General features: G+C 46.1%; 1 protein-coding gene across 1 annotated transcript in view; it reads right to left on the minus strand.

Annotated features, from left to right (window-relative positions):
* Positions 1-20,799, minus strand: part of CLPTM1L (CLPTM1 like) — a 76,372-nt gene that overhangs the window by 41,341 nt on the left and 14,232 nt on the right. Inside the window, exons 7-8 of the mRNA XM_056862269.1 lie at positions 12,686-12,780; positions 12,309-12,393 (exon numbers count right to left, since the gene is read on the minus strand). Coding sequence (XP_056718247.1) covers positions 12,309-12,393; positions 12,686-12,780 — 180 coding nt within the window. The remainder of the gene's footprint in view (positions 1-12,308; positions 12,394-12,685; positions 12,781-20,799) is intronic.

The raw sequence follows: 20,799 nt of genomic DNA on the forward strand, positions 1-20,799 counted from the left end.
GAAGGGAGGCTTTGTCTCACTTAGACATACCTCCAGCGTCCAGCCGAGTTTCCCGATGAGAAAGTTTTTTCTCGGGCTCTGTGGAAGTCGATCCTTCAGGGCCAGCCGGCGGTTCAGAAGTGCCTTCTCCAAGGTCCGGATGAAGAGACTCCATGTAGAGGTGAGACTTTAGACGATCAGTACGGGCATTCAATACTCTTGTGAGAGTCCCCGACTTAACTGGGGGAGGAGCCAAGATGGCGACCGGATAGTAGCTGCAGTCTTATGCTCCGCAAGTACAACAATATTTTCTTTCTCCTTATCCCTTATTCATGCCACCTGGACTATTTCTGCATACTGCTGGGAGAGTTAGACAGCTTCTGCATTTGTGTTTTGGTTGGACGGACTTAAACTCTTATCAAGTTTAATATGGGAGGTGGGAAACGCCCAAGGGAACAGGAGGAAATATCCTCTCCTCCTGCCAGCAAACAGACAACAATAGCTGACTACTTTCCCTCAAGGAACGTTACAGTTTTTAATGTGCCTACTGCGAATCGGTTTACTCCTGTGGAAGTCAACATAAATGAGGAGGACAGTGTTGGTGTAGATGAAGATGTAAATAACTCAGCTGTTCCCTTTAAGGATTCAGATAAGAACGAAGAGCAGATGGAACAGGCCGAAGTTATTCTGAAACTTTCTGAATTAACGGCTAAAACAGTTGATATTATTTTTGCCCATCTTGGTAACATCACAGCTGATTTAAAAAAGCTTATGCAAATGGTACAATCTCTAACTGATAAGATGCAGACTCTATCGAAACATAAGGAACACTCTAATTATCCTTGGCTTTCACCCCTTACCTCAGCAACTGTAAGTAGGGCTCCTGAAGAGTCAGCAAAGAGGGAAATTGAGAGGAAACAGCAATGCAAAATTTGCCAACAACTACTGATTCTTCAACCTCATAAGATTTGCTTAACAGTTTACAAATACAGAGGGTACTTGCCACCATGGAATTCTAAATATCTGGCCACCAAACATCTGAGTGAGTTGCTCAGTATGAGTGGCCCCAATATAGACATTACTCGGGCTGAAACTGTAAGCAACTGGAATCAGGCCCAGAGAATTATGCTGACCTTCAAGAGTTCAAGAATTCCCTCAACGTTGCTGAGACAAAAGGATATGCTGAATAGTAAAGGAATTTTTCCAGTAAGAGCCTTTTCTAACTTACTGATTACTCCCCTCCTCCCAAACCAGCAGACTGTTTGTGGGAGAAAGAAATGGGACTTTGAGACGGGAATGCTTCAGCAGGATTTGGCCTTGGTGCCTATTCCAGCGGAGAGAAACCACACTACCCAGGCAGAGATGGATAAAAACCCTATTGAAGAGAAATCACCAGTAACTCATACCAGTCTGGATTGTAAGGAGCTTAACAACATGATGGAAGAGGAAATACTCAATATCTTTCCCTCTCTCTCAAGAGTTGATCAAGAGGATATCATTAACGGGCTGGATGAGTTTAGGAGTAATTTATTGAAAATGGGGGATGTGCCTGTGAATCAGACTGATCTCCAATCAACTGAGGACATCCTGCAGTGCTCCTACCAACCAGTGCTCCCAATCATCTCCCCGCATTTTAATGAGGGAAAGGCATGTATTGAGCCTCAGCAGAGGGATGAAATTGAATTACCTTCGATACATCCCATAAATGCTGTTATGAACTGGTGTGTTGGTAAAAACGGTTCAATATACATAGACTCATCTGGACAACTGGATATGATATCTGCCGACTGACTGGATGGGGCATTACTACTGAACTCTGGAACTGCACCACAGACTCTTTCATTGGTCTCCTGGAATGTTATGGGTTGGGAGGCAAGGATTAGGGATCAGGATACATATAATTTTTTAACTAAACTAGATTTTATACTTGTACAAGAGACCTGGTGTTTACATACTCCAATACTTAATGGTTTTAAAACATACGATTTAGCGGCTGATCCCTCCTCTCATGGTAGAGCAAAAGGGGGTCTGGGGATTTTAGTTTCCACAGCCCTGAATATTAGAGTTGAAGTTTTAGCTCCTTACTTGAAGCTTGCTATGGCTGTGGTCATATTTTATAAGCAGATATCTTATTTAATTATTAATATATACTGTCCCCCTTTTAAAACTAAATCTCAAATTGAGACTGTATGGGCGGGGCTTGAGGCTTACATAGGACATCTTATAAAGGTCAATTTGACAACTTATGTGATCATTGGCGGGGACTTTAATGCCAGGATGGGAAGGGATGACAATAGCTTACACATGAAATACAAGGTTTGCTTTCCCGAAATTAGGAATCCAGTTCTTCCATTTCCTAGATCCTCCAAAGATTTAAAATCAAATTATGCCGGATACAGGATGACACAGATGGCAAACAGCTGCAAATTTTTAATTTTAAATGGCTCATACCCTAACGACCATCCGGCGGAATTTACTTATTGTTCAGGAACTAGGAAGAGTGTTATAGATTATATTATGGTATCTGACAACTTTGTCCAAGCTGTTGAATCCTTTGAGGTGTCCTCTTTTTATGATAGTGATCACTTACCACTTATCATGATGTTTGAATCCCCAGATATTAACCTGCGCATTATAGAAACACACAAAGAGACCCTTACTTACGAGAGAAAACACTGTAGAGTCAGGTGGAATGATAGAACTGATAAAAGTATCAAAGAACTCCTTCAATCGGGTCCTCTAAATGCCTTAGCTCAGAAATTACTAGATGATGAAAACATTGACACACAGCTAGAATGCTATGAACAGATAACGGATGAAATATACAAAGTGATTACTAAGCCTAACTATATACTTAAAAAGAGGATAAATGTACACTCCAAAACCTGGTTTGACAGTGAATGCAGGGAAGCCAAGAGGGCCCTTAGTGCCACCTATATTAAATATCGATGTAGTGAGAATGAGGCCTTGATGGGGGTAATGAAGAGCTTAAAGTCTCATTATAAAGCCCTCATCTGTAAGAAAAAAAAGGAGTCAATGGAGTTAGCTTGGCAACAGCTAACACAAGCAATAAGGGATAAAAACTCATCGTTATTTTGGTCCTTGACCTCGAGCCGTTTAACCAATTCCGCTATGGCGTTCAATAATACTATTCTACCTGAAGCATGGGAAAAACATTTTAGATCCCTCTACTCTAGCTTGGAGAGCTCAGCCCCCTCCACTGAGAACTTGAATAGTGTCCCATGCTGGCCCCCTGTGCAATATGCAGAGGTGAGGAATCTTATAAGTACACTAAAGAACGGTAAAGCTCTGGGAAGTGACTTAATCTCTGCAGACCTAATTAAAAGGAATGTGGAATGGTGGACACCCCTCCTGGCCGCACTATTCACTGCAGTTGATAGAACAGGTAGGATCCCTCCTGATTGGGGCCTAGCAATAATTGTCCCTATTTATAAGAAAGGTTGCAAAGAAAACCCAGCCAATTATAGACCTATCAGTCTATTAAACATAATTAGTAAGTTGTACGCAAGACATCTGCAATGGAAATTTAGAGATTGGTTAGAACAGGAAAATTGCCTTTCAGAAGAACAAGCCGGATTTAGAGAGGGTCGCTCATGCTTGGACCATTGTATGATTATGGAGCATTTAATAGCTAAATACTCCTCTAAATCAACGGTCTCCCTATATACAGCATTTATTGATCTTAAGTCAGCTTTCGATTCTGTGTCTAGAATCATCCTATGGGAAAAACTGGAAGCAACCAATATAGATAGGCGACTGTTATTTCTGATTAGAGCCCTGCATGAAAACACCTCTATTAAAATAAGATGTAATCCCCAGGGTCAGCTGACCAAGGAAATAAGAACACTAAAGGGAGTGAAACAAGGCTGTATATTGGCTCCCTTACTGTTTAACTTCTACATTAATGATCTTGTGGATTATTTGAGAAGTCCAGCGTTTCATCCCCCTAAGTTAGCTGACAAACACCTACATCTTCTTCTTTATGCTGATGATACAGTAATATTATCTAGAACTCCCACTGGTCTCAGAAGGGCCCTCCATGCATTTAACCAGTACTGTAAGGAGAACTGCTTGGAGCTCAACTATTCAAAAACAAAAATAATGGCCTTTGCTAAGAGGCCAAAAAAACACTCATGGCGTATAGACACTACCCCGATAGAACAGGTACATACCTATAAATATCTAGGTGTAACTTTACAAGAGTCTGGTTCGAAGAATGCCCACTTAGCCCATGTCTCACTGAATGCTCAGATGAGTGCGGGGGCTATTCAAAGATTTTATTGGTCTAAGGGGGGTAGGAATGTGGCGGCCGCTATTAAGCTTTTTAATATGAAATCCTTGGCTCAATTATTATATGGAGCCCCACTCTGTATAATGGCAAATAAGATGTTACTTGAAAAAACTCAATCTAAATTTTTAAGAAATATCCTCCAAGTATCTACTGGAGTGTCAAATGCTGCCATTCGACTGGAGGTTGGAATGGTTACGGTCGAGGCTAGAGTTTGGATCGCTGCCATTTTTTACTGGCTTAAGCTGATTTACTTCCCTGGGCGACTTGTTTCACTCACCCTGGCAGATACCTTTGTCTCCCCTTGGAGTAAGATGATTGAGCAAAAACTGAGCTACTATGGCCTGTCGAAACAACTTTACAAAACAAATGACTATGCTCAGGCAAGAGAAATTGTTAAACTCCGTATATTGGATGTCGAAAGACAGCACGATATGAATAGCTAAGGAGCCCTCTTTATGATATAAGTGGGTTGAATAGTGGTCATGATGCCATATATTAAGTTATTGGATAACCAGGAATATAGGAGGATTTTTACCTTGTTAAGATATAACATGCTACCCACAGCTGTTCTAGAGGGAAGATATAGAGGCGTGCCATATGGAAGTTGTCTATGTGAGTGTGGTGATGGCTCTGTAGAGACTTTAGAACATATTCTTTTTGAGTGTAGAATATATAGGCAGATTAGAGAATCCCTGATTGTGCCTATAATTGCATGTTACCCTCATGAAAATAGAAGGTCTCTTCTTTCAATCCTGCTATCGGATAAGCAGCAGGAGATTACCTGTAAAGTTGCCAAAATTGGTTGGCTGGTTCTTAAAATTAAGAAAAGGGGGAGTGGCGTATAAAGATGCCTTATGTAAATTCGTATTTTAATAAGATGTTTATTGGCAGTATGTAAGCTATTTTACTTATGGATTAATTGTGTTCTTATTTATATTCTGGTCTATGACTGTTTTAAATAAACTTGACTTGACTTGACTTGACTTAACTGTGCAAACTTCTTAAAATCACTTGCTCAAACGTAGATGTAGAAACAAGGGATTTATTGAAGGCTTCAGACAGTACAAGGCAAACACGAGTTAAAGTTGCAAGTGAGCAGCACTCCAAGGTTACAGAATTATATCCCCTACAGGGCATCAAGGTTCACACCTATGTTATGGGAAGCTACAAGATAGATGGGTACAATACAGACATCAATCGACCTCAGAGGATTTGTTAGGGCTATCTAGTCTCCAAGGCCGCATCTGGCCAGGAGTGACTACAAAGCAAGCACAAAGCACAGCGGGGGAGTGGGGGAGGTATTCCGGCCAGGGCCTGGCAGATATGGCGCCTGAACCCAGGAAATGCCAAACGGTGTGAACTGCTTTTACGAGTTCAAAGGGAAGGGGGGAGCCGGGATCAGAAGACAGCGATATGCAAACCCTCACATTCTGCCCCCCTTAAGGCCCTCCTCCCTCGAGTTCGGGCGGACGGGGCTTATCAGGGTAGGCGGAGTGGAATTCTTGAACCAGGCGGGGAGCGGACATGTGAGGAGCCGCCACCCATTCATCATGAGCGGGGCCCAGATGTTTCCAGCGAACCAAGTAGAACAATTTACCCTTTCTTAGTTTGGAATCCATTACCTTGGAAACTTCCAAATGCATTTCCCCCCCCACGACGGTAGGAGTTTCGGCCTTCGGGGGGGGGGTGGAACTGAGGAGCCGCTACATAGGGTTTGAGGAGACTGATGTGGAACACGGGATGTACCCCTCGAAGGGATTTAGGGAGCTTTAACTCCACTGTGACATCATTGATAACTCGAGATATGGGGAATGGACCCACGTATCGGTCACTCAGTTTTTTACAAGGTCGGAGTGAACGTAGATTCTTTGTGGAAAGGTAGACCTGTCCTCCCACCTTGAGTTCCCACCCCGGGGATCTATGTCTATCCGCTTGGTCCTTGTATTTACGCTTGGCCCTTTCCAGGTTCTTTTGCAACCAGGGCCAAGTGGACCGTACCACCTGCACCCAGTCCTGGATCTCCTGAATTCCTTCGAGTTCCGGGGTGATAGTGGCAGAGCCGAAGGGTCCAAAGTCCCTCCCATACACCACGTGAAACGGACTAAAACCTGTGGAGGAATGGGGGGCATTATTATAGGCATACTCAGCAAAAGGTAACAAGTCCACCCAGTCATCTTGGCGATAGTTAACATAACATCTGAGATAGCATTCCACCACGGCATTGACACGCTCTGTTTGACCATCGGTTTGGGGGTGGTAGGCAGAGGAAAGTCCTTGCTCTTCCACCCCCATGACTTTCAGGAAGGCTCTCCAGAATTTGGCAACAAATTGAGCCCCTCGGTCGGAGAGGACCTTCCTGGGAATCGAGTGATGTTTCAGTACGTGGTTTACAAACATTTTAGCCAACTTTTGGGCTGAAGGCAGCCCGGCGCAAGGAACGAAGTGAACCTGTTTGGAAAATAGGTCAGTGATTACCCACAGTACAGTTTTTCCCCGGCTGAGCGGTAGGTCGGTGATAAAATCCATAGCGATGACTTCCCAGGGCATGGTTGGCGTTTCCAGAGGTTTCAAAAGTCCAGGGGGCTTTCCCATTCGCTTTTTGGCCATGGCGCAGACAGGGCAGCTGCGCACGTACAGTTCCACATCGGCCCTCATACTGGGCCACCAGAATTGCCGCCGAACCAAATGCAAAGTTTTAACAAATCCAAAATGCCCCGCCAGCTTAGCCCCATGAACCATTCCCAGCACCTCCTTGCGAAGTAGTTCTGGAACGTAGAGTCTACCCCCCTGCACCCACCAAGAGTCACGTTGTTCAATACCCGCGGGGAGGGTTTGTTGTTCCGCTTCCTTCAGTGAAGCGTCCCGGAGCCGTTGTTGGAACACTTCCGGGACACCTTTGAGAGAGGGGGCTTCCTGACGGTGGGATTGGGACCGGGTGGTTACTGCGAGTCCCGACACATCACCTCTTTGTTCGGGGGTGAACAGAGAGTCCACTGGTCGGTCAAATTCGTTGCGGTACTGAGGGAGCCGAGAGAGAGCGTCTGCCAGCGCATTCTCCTTCCCGGGTACATGTTTTAGGACAAATCGGAACTTAGCAAAAAATTGGGCCCAACGAATTTGTTTTGCGTTGAGCTTTCTAGCTCCCTTTAAAGCTTCAAGATTCTTATGGTCGGTACACACCTCAAAGGGGGTTTCTGCCCCCTCCAGAAAATGTCTCCAAATGGTGAGGGCATGTTTAACGGCAGCCGCCTCCTTCTCCCAGATCGCCCAGTTAATTTCGGATTGGGAAAACTTTTTTGAAAAATAGGCACACGGTTTTAAGTCCCCGTGGTCGTCCCGCTGCAAAAGGGCCCCTCCCATGGCCACGTCTGAGGCATCGACCTGAACCATAAAAGGTTTATTACAGTCCGGGTGGGCAAGTGCAGGTTCGGACGAGAAAAGTAGTTTAAGCGCATCAAAGGCTTGCTGACATTCCGGAGACCATTGCAACCTGGCAGAAGGCAGAGTGGCGTTTACCCCTTTTCCCTTGGTACGCAGGAGGGAGGTGAGGGGAAGCGCCACCTGCACAAAGTTGGGAATGAAATTCCAGTAAAAATTGGCAAACCCCAAAAACTGCTGCAGTTGTCTACGTGTAACGGGAGGCTCCCAGTCCATGACAGCCCGTACCTTCTCGGGGTCCATTTCTAAACCCTGGTGGGAAATCACATAGCCCAGGAAGGTGATAGAGGGTTGATGGAACTCACATTTGGAAACCTTAGCAAACAATTTATGTTCGCGGAGTCGCTGGAGGACTTCGCGCACCAGCCGTACATGCTCTTCCATGGTTTCCGAATAAATGAGAATATAGTCCAAGAAAACCACCACCCCACGAAATAATAAATCGTGTAAAACTTCATTGATTAATTGCATGAACACACTCGGAGCCCCCGAAAGTCCGAACGGCATTACTAAATATTCAAACATTCCAAAACAACTAGAAAATGCGGTTTTAGACTCGTCCCCTTCTTTTATGCAGATGCGGTGGTAGGCCTCCACCAGATCCAATTTGGTGAAGATTCGGCCCTCCTTCAATTGTGCGAGAAGGTCTGGAATGAGAGGGAGGGGGTAAGCGTTAGACTGAGTGACCGCATTCAGTCGGCGGAAATCAATACACAGTCTCAAGTCTCCCGTCTTTTTCTTGACAAAGAAGGCGGGGGCCGAGTAGGGTGCTTTGGACGGGCGGATGAAACCCCTTGCCAGGTTGGTGTCCAAATACTCCCGCAAGACTGCCTTTTCGTTGGGACTCATGGGGTAGACTTTCCCCTTGGACAGTTTACTATCCCCCACAATTTCAATGGCGCAGTCAGTCTCTCGGTGGGGAGGCAGTTCATCACATTCCCGCACATCAAACACATCAGCGAATTGGGAGTACTCGCTGGGAAGTTGGGGTAGGGGAGTTTCGGGCACGGGGGCCCCCACCAAGGCAGCCGCTGGGGTGCAGAGTACCCGATCTTTATCGTGCAGTTCGCAAGGGTCACTAGGGAAGGTGAGCGTCCGTTTCACCCAGTCTATGGAAGGGTTGTGCCCTTGCAGCCAATTCATCCCCAAAACCACCGGGGCGACAATGGGGGCAATGGTAAAGTACAGTCTTTCCCAATGTTCCCCTACGGCCATGACCACAGCGGTGGTGCGGTGGGTTACGGGTCCCTTCTTAAAGTCCCGGCCATCCATCTGGGAGAAGCGGAGAGGCTCAGGGAGACGCTTACGTTTAACTCGCAGTTTTTTGGCAGCTTCTTCGCTTATTAGGGTGCGAGCACAACCTGAGTATACCAGGGCTGGAAATTCTAGGACGGGACCCCCGTTGGGTAGAGAAAGGTGGACCCTAATATAAACATTGTCCTCTTGAGCGCTTACCATCAGTGGAGCTCCTTGCACAACTTTCGGAGCGGTCTGCTGAGGAGCCCCCTTTACAGCAGACCGGCGGCGTTTTTTGCCGGCAACTCCCAATCCTCCTCTTCGCTGGAGGAGGTAGATGTGGTATTTGTAATCCGTGACTCCGATGAGTCAAAGGTTTCACTTGTAATCCGTGGTCCCGATGGACCAGTTGAACTCGGGGTCCCGGGTTGGGGGCGTGCGTGTAGCGCGGGAGGTGCGCTCCGTCGGCTGGTCGCGCCGCTCCGGCGGCGTGGTTGCCCCTCGGCCGGGGTTCTCTTCATATCGGCAGCAGGCGGGCGAGGTGGTCCCGGGCGTCCGGAACGGGAAGGGCATTGAGAGGCAAAATGTCCTTTGCCCCCGCAAACGAGGCAGACCCCGCTCTCAAAGTGTTTGCGGCGTTCGGCCATGGAGGGTCCTCCTCCCCCGAGGGGACGAGAATCCTTGGGGCCACCGGGTCTGTCTCCACGGGGTTTGGTGTCTCGCCCTATGCGTTGTTTGGAAAGGGTCAGCAGCTGTTTTCGGTTCTCGATGTCAGCTGCGTGGCGGACCCATCCTTCCACGTCGGGAGGGTTACCTTGCATGAAGGCCCAGTGTTGCAAATCCGGGTTTAGTCCCTCTCGGAAACATTGTACTCGGGTGGCTTCACTCCAGTCCAGAATCCTGCTGGAAAGTGACTGGAATTCACTTGCATACTGCGCCACCGACTTAGTCCCTTGGCGCAGCTGCAACAAGGAGGCTTTTGCTCGCTCACCCAAATTCGGGTCCTCAAAACGGTTCCTTAGGGCGATCATGAAGTCATCGAGGCTTCGCAGGACCGGAGAGCGGAGCTCATACTGCAGCACCATCCAGGCGGCCGCTTCACCCTGAAGGAGAGATGCCACATACTGCACCTGGGACTCCTCTGAGGTGAAGGTTCGGGCTTGCTCACGCATAAAAATGTCCACTTGTACCATAAAAAAGGTTAGTTGGTCCCCCGACCCATCGTACGTGATCTTCAGATCTCAGCGGGCCGGTGGAACGGGTCGGACGGGTGGCGCAGCTGGCGCTCCATCCGGCGGATCCCCGGCGGGGGATTGGACCTTCAGTTCGTCCATGGCGTGGGCCATCTCAAGCATCACCGTTTGCATGGTGTCCATCCGATCAAGCAATCCCTGGCGCTCGTCCTGCCAGCGTTGCCGTTCCTCATCCATCTGGTGGAGTAACAGGGTTTCCTTTCGAGCGGGGTCCTCCTCGAACCCCATACTGGGAACCGCTGTCCGTCGTGCCCGCGACTCGTTGCGGGAGAGCGACCACACTCGGGGGGAATCCAGCCAGGAACTAAAGGTGGTCTTGGGTCTCGTACCCAACCCCGAACCGGAGTCGGGTCCGCTGGGTGCCTTCCCAATCGGCTTGCCATCCGAGGGGTTGGGGTCGGGCAGTTTAGGTTCCACTTTGTCCTCTGGAGTTTCTTTAGGCTCAGATGTATCCCCTTAGTCTGGCATGGCTGTCCAGAGGCGGTACAGGCAAAGACTTGCAACTTAAGAGGCAAAGACTTGCAACTTAATGTGAGAGTCCCCGACTTAACTGTGCAAACTTCTTAAAATCACTTGCTCAAACGTAGATGTAGAAACAAGGGATTTATTGAAGGCTTCAGACAGTACAAGGCAAACACGAGTTAAAGTTGCAAGTGAGCAGCACTCCAAGGTTACAGAATTATATCCCCTACAGGGCATCAAGGTTCACACCTATGTTATGGGAAGCTACAAGATAGATGGGTACAATACAGACATCAATCGACCTCAGAGGATTTGTTAGGGCTATCTAGTCTCCAAGGCCGCATCTGGCCAGGAGTGACTACAAAGCAAGCACAAAGCACAGCGGGGGAGTGGGGGAGGTATTCCGGCCAGGGCCTGACAGATATGGCGCCTGAACCCAGGAAATGCCAAACGGTGTGAACTGCTTTTACGAGTTCAAAGGAAGGGGGGAGCCGGGATCAGAAGACAGCGATATGCAAACCCTCACAGCTCTGAGAGTGAGCTTGGCACAGCTCTTACAAGAAGGAATGTGCCCTTCTCCCAGGCAAAGAAGGCAATCCTTGTGGCAGTCAGACTTTGCCATTTTGGTGCCACAAGATCAACACTGTTTGAAAAGTGGAGCCTTCTTAGACTCCATTTTATGTAGAGAAGGTACAGACACGTTCTCTCTCCGTGGCGGCAGAAAGAGAACTGGAGGGGAGAGTGCTCCCTCCCCCCTGAGTCATGTGACCGTTTGGGCGGGAAGGCTACATGCCCCGATGGGAGGGGGGAGCACTCTCACTTTTGATTTTGCTAGAAGCTGACAAATCTTATCCGTGGCTGGCCTGTGCAGTCCCAATGTGGGACTACATAGACGTCACACAGATGAATAATAAAATATTTTACTGCTCAGCTCAAAATTCCCTATGTGTTTCGCCAACAGGCTTATTTTTTAAGGTTCTTATACCCCATTTTTTCTCTACCTTTAAAGAGTCTCAAAGTGGCTTACAATCACCTCCCCTGCCCCCACTATAGGCACCTTGTGAGGCAGGTGGGGCTGAGAGTTTGGAGAGAACTGTGACTGGCCCAAGGTCACCCAGCAGGCTGCAAATGGAGGAGTGGGGAATTGAACCCGGTTCTCCACATTATAGTCTTAACCACTACACCATGCTGCCTCTTCAAGGGAATCTGTTAGTCTTTCAGTGTTCCTTCAACAAGAGTACAACCTCAGTATCAATTACCAATGGAAGTACCATTTAGGATATATCAGTGACTTGCATCATCAGTCTTGGCCTTATTTTTATCTATGACTGTAGAAACAAGTTGGATCCAAAGGTACTTTTCCACCAGCGTAACAGCTCCCATTGGCAGAGGAGCATGTGTGCATGGATTTTTGTCCCCCTGCAAATCCACATGTGACTCTCAGGAGAAGTGCAGCAGCAGGGGAGAAGCAGAGAAGAGTCCCCCTGTGCAAGCGCCACTCTACTGATGGTATTCTGAGCCAAACTCAATACTTACAACGGTCCCAGCTGCATTTTTATCACTGCACGGTGCCTTGGGCACTGGTATCAACAAAAAAGGATTCTAGAAAGTGTAAATATGCACCATACCTGCTTTTGTAGACATGCCAATCATACTTTTCTTTTTCGTCCAAAAGCTGATGTCATTCTTAAATGCGAGGAAATCAAAGAGAAGCTGCAAATGTCAAACACAGTTGCAGCATGAACTGGCATCAAATGGATGCAGGACAACTGTGATTACACTAAGAACAGCCTTGCAGTTTAAATCCAAAACTTCACAAGAGTCTCCTGCCTGGCTGCCTGTGATTCTTAGTTTTCACATTCAAATAGCTATTTTCAAACCTGATTTAACATGAAGCATATTTGATGATAAAATATACACACATCAGTTGTGTTTATACACAGGAATAGAGTCAGAGACCTGAGGTCCTAAACAACCAACGCATAAATGTACATAATCCACTTACATGGAATGCTGCCACAAAGAATGTCAGAGCAAGAAGGTAGAGGTTTGTGTCCACAAAAATTCCCTTTACTTCATCAGCATCTTTTTCCGAAAAGCCTGAAATAAAGAGGAAGGCAGCATGGGGATTACCAGAAAGCTGAAGCAGTCTGCCCAGATTTGAAACTATGAATACAAGCACTCTGTCTCTCTCCCAGCTGCTCAGGCCTGAGAGAGAGGAGGAGCTTAGAGAAAGCTGTAGCTGGCTGAAGGTAATTGCTGTGCTGTTGATTGCTGAGGGTGGGGCTGAGAGTATTTAAACAGGCTCTGCTTGCCAGAGGCTGGCCTGAGCAGCTGGGAGAGAGACAGAGGAGGAGCTTAGAGAAAGGTCAGTGAAAGTTTTACTTTAAAGTTTATGTTTTCCTCAGTGGCTGGGGAGCAGTAGTTGAGGTTGCTGTGTGTGTGTGTGAGTGCCTGTAGCCTGCTGGAGGGGGGTTTCTGACTGGTTCTCTTTGTTGTTTTATTTAGCTGTACCTGGCTGAAGGTAACTGCTGTGCTGTTGATTGCAGAGGGTGGGGCTGAGAGTATTTAAACAGGCTCTGCTTGCCAGGGGCTCTTGCCCTGGGGGTCTGGCCTGGAGACTCTGTAATATATATATTTTTAATGGGCTGAGTGTTTTACTTCTTCAAGGAAAGAGCCTTGATAGAAGGTTTGCCGGGGAACTATCAGAGTAGCCTAGGAAAGAAACTTCAGAAATGGATCACAGAATTGCGGCTAGTGAGGGAGCTGAGGCAGTAACATGCAAGGTCTGTGGCATGTTTGTCTTTTTACCTGAGGGTAACATTAATTACACTTGCAGCAAGTGTAAGTTGGTAGCCCTGCTGGAGGAGAAGATAAAGGGTCTTGAGGCACGCTTGTCCACACTCCATTTTTTAAAGCAAGGTGAAGAGTTCATGGACAGAACTCATGAAGCTCTAAATATTGTCGAAGGCTTTCACGGTCAGAGTTCATTGGTTTTTGTAGGTTATCCGGGCTGTGTAACCGTGGTCTTGGAATCTTCTTTCCTGACGTTTCGCCAGCAGCTGTGGCCGGCATCTTCAGAGGAGTAACAATGAAGGACAGTGTCTCTCAGTGTCAAGTATGTAGGAAGAGTAATATATAGTCAGAAAGGGGTTGGGTTTGAGCTGAGTATTGTCCTGCAAAAGTATACTATATATTACTCTTCCTACACCCTTGACACTGAGAGACACTGTCCTTCAGTGTTACTACTCTGAAGATGCCTGCCACAGTTGCTGGCGAAACGTCAGGAAAGAAAATTCCAAGACCACGGTTACACAGCCCGGATAACCTACAAAAACTCATGAAGCTCTCTTTAGCGAGCAACAGGAGCAGGAGAGTAAGGAATCTGAACAAATGGAAGTACAAACAACACAGGAGGAGGATGCAGGGAAGAATGTGGCCCACAGGAGTAGGAAAATCAGGACACATCCTGATCCTCTCTTGCTCAGCAATCGGTTCCAGGATCTCCCAATAGATACTGATTCTGGACCACTGGAACAAGGGCTATTCCCCCAAAGCGTGAAAGAAATTCCTCAGGCTCCTGTGCATGAGAGGACTCGACCTTCCGCCCCACAATTTAAGAGGCGTGTTCTCGTAATTGGGGATTCCCTCCTGAGAGGGGTAGAGTCTAAAGTATGCCGACCTGACTTGTTGTCCCAAGAGGTCTGCTGTTTACTGGGTTCACACATCCAGGATGTGACGGAAAGGGTAGGAAGACTCATCAAGCCCACAGATTATTACCCTTTCTTACTTGTACATGTGGGAACAAATGATATTGCCCGGCACAGCCCAGAACGTATTAAGAGACTACATGGCTCTGGGTGAGAAGGTGAAGGACTTGGGGGCGCAGTTTGTGTTTTCGTCAGTTCTGCCTGTTGAAGGTCATGGCTTAGGAAGGGAAAGACAAATACTCCAAATTAATGACTGGCTGCATAGGTGGTGTCGTCAAGAAAGGTTTGGATTTCTGGACCATGGCTTACGCTTTCGAGAAAAGCTCTTCTGTCGGGGGATGGTTTACACCTCACGAGGGTAGGAAAAAACGTGTTTGAGAGCCTTGCAAACCTGATCAGGAGGGCTTTAAACTAAATCCTATGGGGGAGCGAGACAACAATTTAAAGCCTTGTATGCTGATAATACCTGGAGACGAGAACAATAAAGATTTGCGGGGAGTGGCATGTATGCAAGGAAACATAAACTCACAGGTAAGTACAGAAACGAAAACCACAGATTCCGATGTCTGTTCACTAATGCACAGAGTATGGGAAACAAGCAGGAAGAACTCAAAGCCCTAATGCAGGAAGGGACGTCACTCATGATTGGAATATTAAGACTGAGGGGTACAACTTGTTTAAAAGGGATAGATTGATAAGGAAGGGGGGAGGAGTAACACTGTATGTCAAAGATGTGTACACTTGTGAAGAAGTACATGAATCTGAGCATGGTAGTGCAGTCAAGACTCTATGGGTAAACATAAAAGGAATAAGAAATAATCATGATATTCTCGTGGGGGTCTGCTATCGACTGCCAAACCAGGCAGAGGACTTGGATGGGATGCTCCTAGACCAGATCACAAAGTTCTCAAAGAGACGGGACAAGGTGGTCATGGGAGATTTTAATTACCCGGATATCTGTTGGAAGTCCAACGTTACTAAAAATGCAAGATCCAATAAATTCCTGACTTGTCTTGCTGACAACTTCCTATTCCAGAAGGTGGACAGGGAAACAAGGGGGTCTGCTATATTAGACTTAATTCTCACCAACAGGGAAGAACTGGTCGATGAGGTTAAAGTAGTAGGCACCCTGGGTAGTAGTGACCACATGGAATTTACAATCTTGGGGAGAGGAAAACCTGTACGTAGTCAGACATGTAGGTTGGACTTCAAAAGAGCAAATTTTAACAAACTTAAACTTATGCTAGGTAGAATCCCATGGTCAGAAATACTTAAGGAGAAGGGAGGTCAAGAAGGGTGGGCATTTCTTAAAAATAAAATACTGAAAGCGCAATCCCAAACCATTCCTATGAGAAGGAAAAATGGGAGGAGCCTAAAGAGGGCAGGGTGGCTCCATAAACAGCTTTTTAAAGAGTTGATAAATAAAAAAGACTCATTTAGGAAGTGAAAGGAGGGCCTTATAACCAAAGAGGAATATAAGCAAATAACTAGTGCTTGTAGGGAGAGTGTTAGGAAAGCTAAAGCTCCCGGGTCGGAGAGGAACAGCGGCGGAACGCGCGAGAAATCGTGCTCCGGCTAAGGGCTGCGGAGGGGGCAAAAAGACCTTCCCCCTCCATGCTAAGCAGCACCCCTTGGTGCAAGAGGGGGTACTGAGAAGGCGTAAGCGAGCCGGCTGTCCTGGAAGCGGTCCCTGCCGAGAAATCGGCGGAGGCTGCTCGGACAAGCTCCAGCTGAGAAGCGGGCGCCATAACTTCCCTAATCGGCAGCCGGGGACGAGCCGTGGAGATTATCCGATTTGAACATGTTCGCAAGTATTTCTTTTTTGATCTTTGGGAAATCACAACTGAGGTGTCTAGCAGGATTTGTTTGGAAACAAACCTTTTTTCTTTACATCTGCTATAACTCCAGTAACTGGATCTGAACTGAACTTGGCTTTTTGCCAGCTGGATTGCGCAGTTTAAATTTTAGCTGTGCCAACTACAGAAACTTAGCAAGACAGCCAGGGGGAAAACGTTTGGAAAGCGATGAAGGACTAATAAATGCTTCAATCCAGAAACTAATTATTCTCTAAGGTCTGGATATTATACTAAGTTGGAGATTCCATACTCATGTTGATTTACTAGGTGTTTAAAGCCCACCCACCCCTTTCTTTTGGATTGCAAGTATAACAGCTCAGGACTAATGGGAGATGAGGGAAAAAAAGCATCCTAAAGAGCTTTTGAAGCAACAGCAACTGCAGCAGGCTTCACATCAGACAAGGAGAGCTTCAGTTTCTAATATAAACTTGGTGCAAACAGTTCCATCACCCCCAATGGCAGTCTCTGGTTTGGCTAAGATGGCACCTAAAGCAAAACTACCTGAAGATACTCTCAGTTCACTTCATGAGATGATGACCAAGTCTTTACAAGAAAGTGCTGCCATAAAAGGAGTAAATCAAAATACAGTTGCCATTTCTGCTTTAAAGGACTCAATCACCTCTTTAACCTTGAGGCAAGACAAAGTGGAAACTAAATTGCAGAAATGTATTCAAGACAACAAGGAAGTTAAGAAGGTGGATACTCTGGAACTTTCAGTGGAGTCTATCCGAGAGAGAGAAGAAAAAAGAGAGGACCACATTGCTATGTTGGAACTTAAAGTTAAAGAAAACTATGTTTGTATACGGGGGCTTAAAGAGTCATCTGAAGGAGCGGATCTAAAAGGTTTTTTAAAAGTACATTTGGCAGAATTTCTTCAAGACCAAGATGTTATTGAGGGTATGATTGTAACAGCCTACAGAGTCAACTCAGCTTATGCCAGAAACAACAAGGTTCCAAGGGACTGTCTGATTCAGCTTTTCTCCAGAAGCCATCGGGATCTTATTTTGAATCAACATTATAAAAACTCACAATAGATGGCGTTTCTCTGAGAATTATGAAGGAGATTCCTACCAGGCTACTCAGAAAAAGAAAGGATTTTGCGGAGATTGTGGAAAGGCTGAAGCTCAATGGTATTCAACATAGATGGGAGTATCCTCAAGGCATCTCTTTTTTTTTTTCAAGGTAAGAAGATACAAGATCACAGACACTCTTAAGGCTGAACAATTCTTGAGAAGATATGATAAAGATCTTTCAAAACCTTCAAAGCAGCCTGTTCCAAGGGACATACCAGAAGAGGCCAAATCTGAACAAGCATCTGGAGGTGTCCTCCCAGCAGAACCACCAGAAGAGGAGTCTCTCTGAGAAGAGAATGATGGCTGAGCTGTTTTATAGGGATTGATGATGGGGGGGCGGGTGGGTTCAAATAAGTATTAATCAAAATATGGGGAAAGTAATGATGGGAATAAGTGTAAACTGATATGTTAAAAGTATTGTCGTGGAACGTTAATGGTTTGAATTCTCCCAATAAGAGGAGAAAGGTATTTTACCATTTACAAAAATCTAAGGCTAATATTTTTTGTTTACAGGAAACACATATCTTACCTAAGGATGTAATAAGATTAGAGAATCTGAAATTAGGGAAACTATTTACATCCTGCAATGAAAAGAAAAAAGTCAATGGAGTAGCTATGTATGTTCCTTTGGTATTGGAACCAAGGTTAATATACAATGATAGGGAAGGTAGAATCCTGTTAATAGAAATTACAAGTGGGTATCAGAAAATATTATTGGTTGGTATTTATGCTCCTAATATGAAACATTTTTTTATAATGATTTAGCTTCAATATTGGCTGAGTATGGTACTGATAAAATGATTTGGAGGGAGGATTTTAATGGGGTATTAAAACCAAAACTGGATAGATCTGAAAATAAAAAAAGTGAAATGTACAGAGTAAGAACAAGGACAAGATAAGCCCATTGCGTGGACCGGAAAGTGAAATTGTAACAGGAGATGGAGAGCAGAACTCCTCAATTCCTACTTTTCCTCAGTTTTTTCTCGTGAGGGAAGTGGTGCTCAACATGGCATAAACAGAACATGTGATGAGGGAAGGGATTTGCAGCCTAGAATTGGCACTGGGGTAGTTCACAAACACCTGGTTTCTTTAAATGAAACAAAATCCTCTGGGCCAGATGAATTGTACCGAAGGGTACTCAAAGAACTTGCAGATGTAATTTTGGAACCTCTGTCCATTACTTTTGAAAAGTCTTGGCAAACAGGTGAGGTGCCAGAAGATTGGAGGCAGGCAAATGTTGTCCCCATCTTCAAGAAGGTGAAAAAGGAGGATCCAGGTAACTACCGACCCATCAACTTGACTTCTATACCAGGAAAAGTGTTCGAACAAATCATTAGTCAGTCCTTGAGCATTTAGAAAGGATAGATCTGATCACTAAGAGCCAGCATGGGTTTCTCAAGAATAAGTCATAGACTAATCTTATCTCCTTTTCTGAGAAAGTTACTACCTTGCTGGATCAGGGGAATGCTGTAGACATAGTTTACATAGTAAGGCTTTTGATAAGGTTCCACATAGTATTCTAGTTGACAAATTGGGAAAATGTGGGTTAGATCCTATTATTGTTAGATGGATCTGCAACTGGTTGACAGATCGTACCCAAAGAGTGCTAGTTAATGGTTCCTCGTCCACTTGGAGAGAAGTGACTAGTGGAGTTCCTCAGGGATCTGTGCTGGACCCTGTGTTGTTCGACATCTTTATCAATGATTTGGATGAAGGAATAGAGGGGATGCTTATTAAATTTGCAGATGATACTAAATTGGGTGGGGTAGCAAATACGGTAGAAGACAGAGCCAAGATGCAGGATGATCTTGACAGGCTGGAGAAATGGGCTAGAACTAATAAAATGCACTTCAACAAAGACAAATGTACAGTTCTGCATTTAGGTAGGAAAAATCAAATGCATATTTATAGGATGAGGGAGACTTGTTTGAAAGGTAGTGTGTGTGAAAAGGATCTTGGGGTCTTAGTAGACCAAACATTGAACATGAGTCAGAAGTGATGCTGTAACTAAAAAGGCAAACGCAGTCTTGGGCTGCATCAACAGAAGTATAGTGTCCAGATCACACGAAGTGATGGTATTGCTTTACTCTGCTCTGGTTCAACCTCAGCTACGGTAATGTGTTCAGTTTTGGGCACCACAATTTAAGAAAGATGTAGACAAGCTGGAACGTGTTCAGAGAAGGGCAACGAAGATGGTGAGGGGTCTGGAGACCAAGTCCTATGAGGAAAGGTTGAAGGAGTTGGGTATGTTTAGCCTGAAGAGGAGAAGACTGAGAGGGAATATGATAACCATGTTCAAGTACTTGAAGGGCTGTCATATAGAGGAGGGTGCCGAGTTGTTTTCTTTGCTCAAGAAGGTCGGACCAGAACCAACGGGTTGAAATTAAATCAAAAGAGTTTCCGTCTAGACATTAGGAAGAATTTTCTAACAGTTCCTCAGTGGAACAGGCTTCCTCGGGAGGTGGTAAGCTCTCCTTCCCTGGAGGTTTTTAAGAAGAGGTTAGATGGCCATCTGTCAGCAATGCTGAGTCTCTGATTTTAGGCCAGGGGTGGGGAACCTTTTTTCTGCCAAGGGCCATTTGCATATTTATAACCTTCGGGGGCCATACTGGGCGTAGATCTCCTGGTGTGTGTGTGGGGGGGAAGCTAGGGTTGCCAGGTCCTCTTCACCACTGGTGGGAGGTTTTGGGGGTGGAGCCTGAGGAGGGCGGGGTTTGGGGAGGAAGACTGCACAGCCATAGAGCCCAATGGCCAAAGTGGCCATTTTCTCCAGGGGAACTGATCTCTATTGGCTGGAGATCAGTTGTAATAGCAGGAGATCTCCAGCCACCACCTGGAGGTTGGCAACCCTAGGGGAGGCTATGCAGAGAAGGTTTGGAGGGTGCCTCTGATCCCCCAGGTCTTCCCCCTCCTCCCAGGTGGGAGGGCAGCCAGAGGTGGGCCTAGGCAACTGAGGTGCCAGGGGGGCGCAGCTTGCAGCCTGCGGTCGATCTGCAGGGAAGGAAGGAAGGAGGCAAGGAAGGAAGGAAGGAGGCAAGGAAGGAAGGAAGGAAGGAGGCAAGGAAGGAAGGAAGGAAGGAGGCAAGGAAGGAAGGAAGGAAAGAAGGAAGGACAGAAAGAAAGAAGGAAGGAAAGAAGGAAAGGAAGAAAGAAAGAAGGAAGGAAAGAAGGAAAGGAAGAAAGAAAGGAAGGAAAGAAGGAAAGGAAGAAAGAAAGAAGGAAGGAAAGAAGGAAGGACAGAAAGGAGGAAGGACGGAAGCAGGGAAAGAAGGAAGGAAAGAAAGGGAAGAAGCAAGGGAAGAAGCAAGGAAGGAAAGGACAGAAAGAAGGACAGAAAGAAGGAAAGAAGCAAGGAAGGAAAGAAGGAAGGAAAGAAGCAAGGAAGGAAGGAAAGAGAGAAAGAGAGAGAAAGAAAAGGAGAGAAAAAATAGAGAAAGAGGGGGGGAGAAAGAGACAGAAAAAGAGAGAAAGAATAGGAGT

This window comes from Euleptes europaea, chromosome 17 (assembly GCF_029931775.1).
Source record: "Euleptes europaea isolate rEulEur1 chromosome 17, rEulEur1.hap1, whole genome shotgun sequence".
NCBI lineage: Eukaryota > Metazoa > Chordata > Lepidosauria > Squamata > Sphaerodactylidae > Euleptes > Euleptes europaea.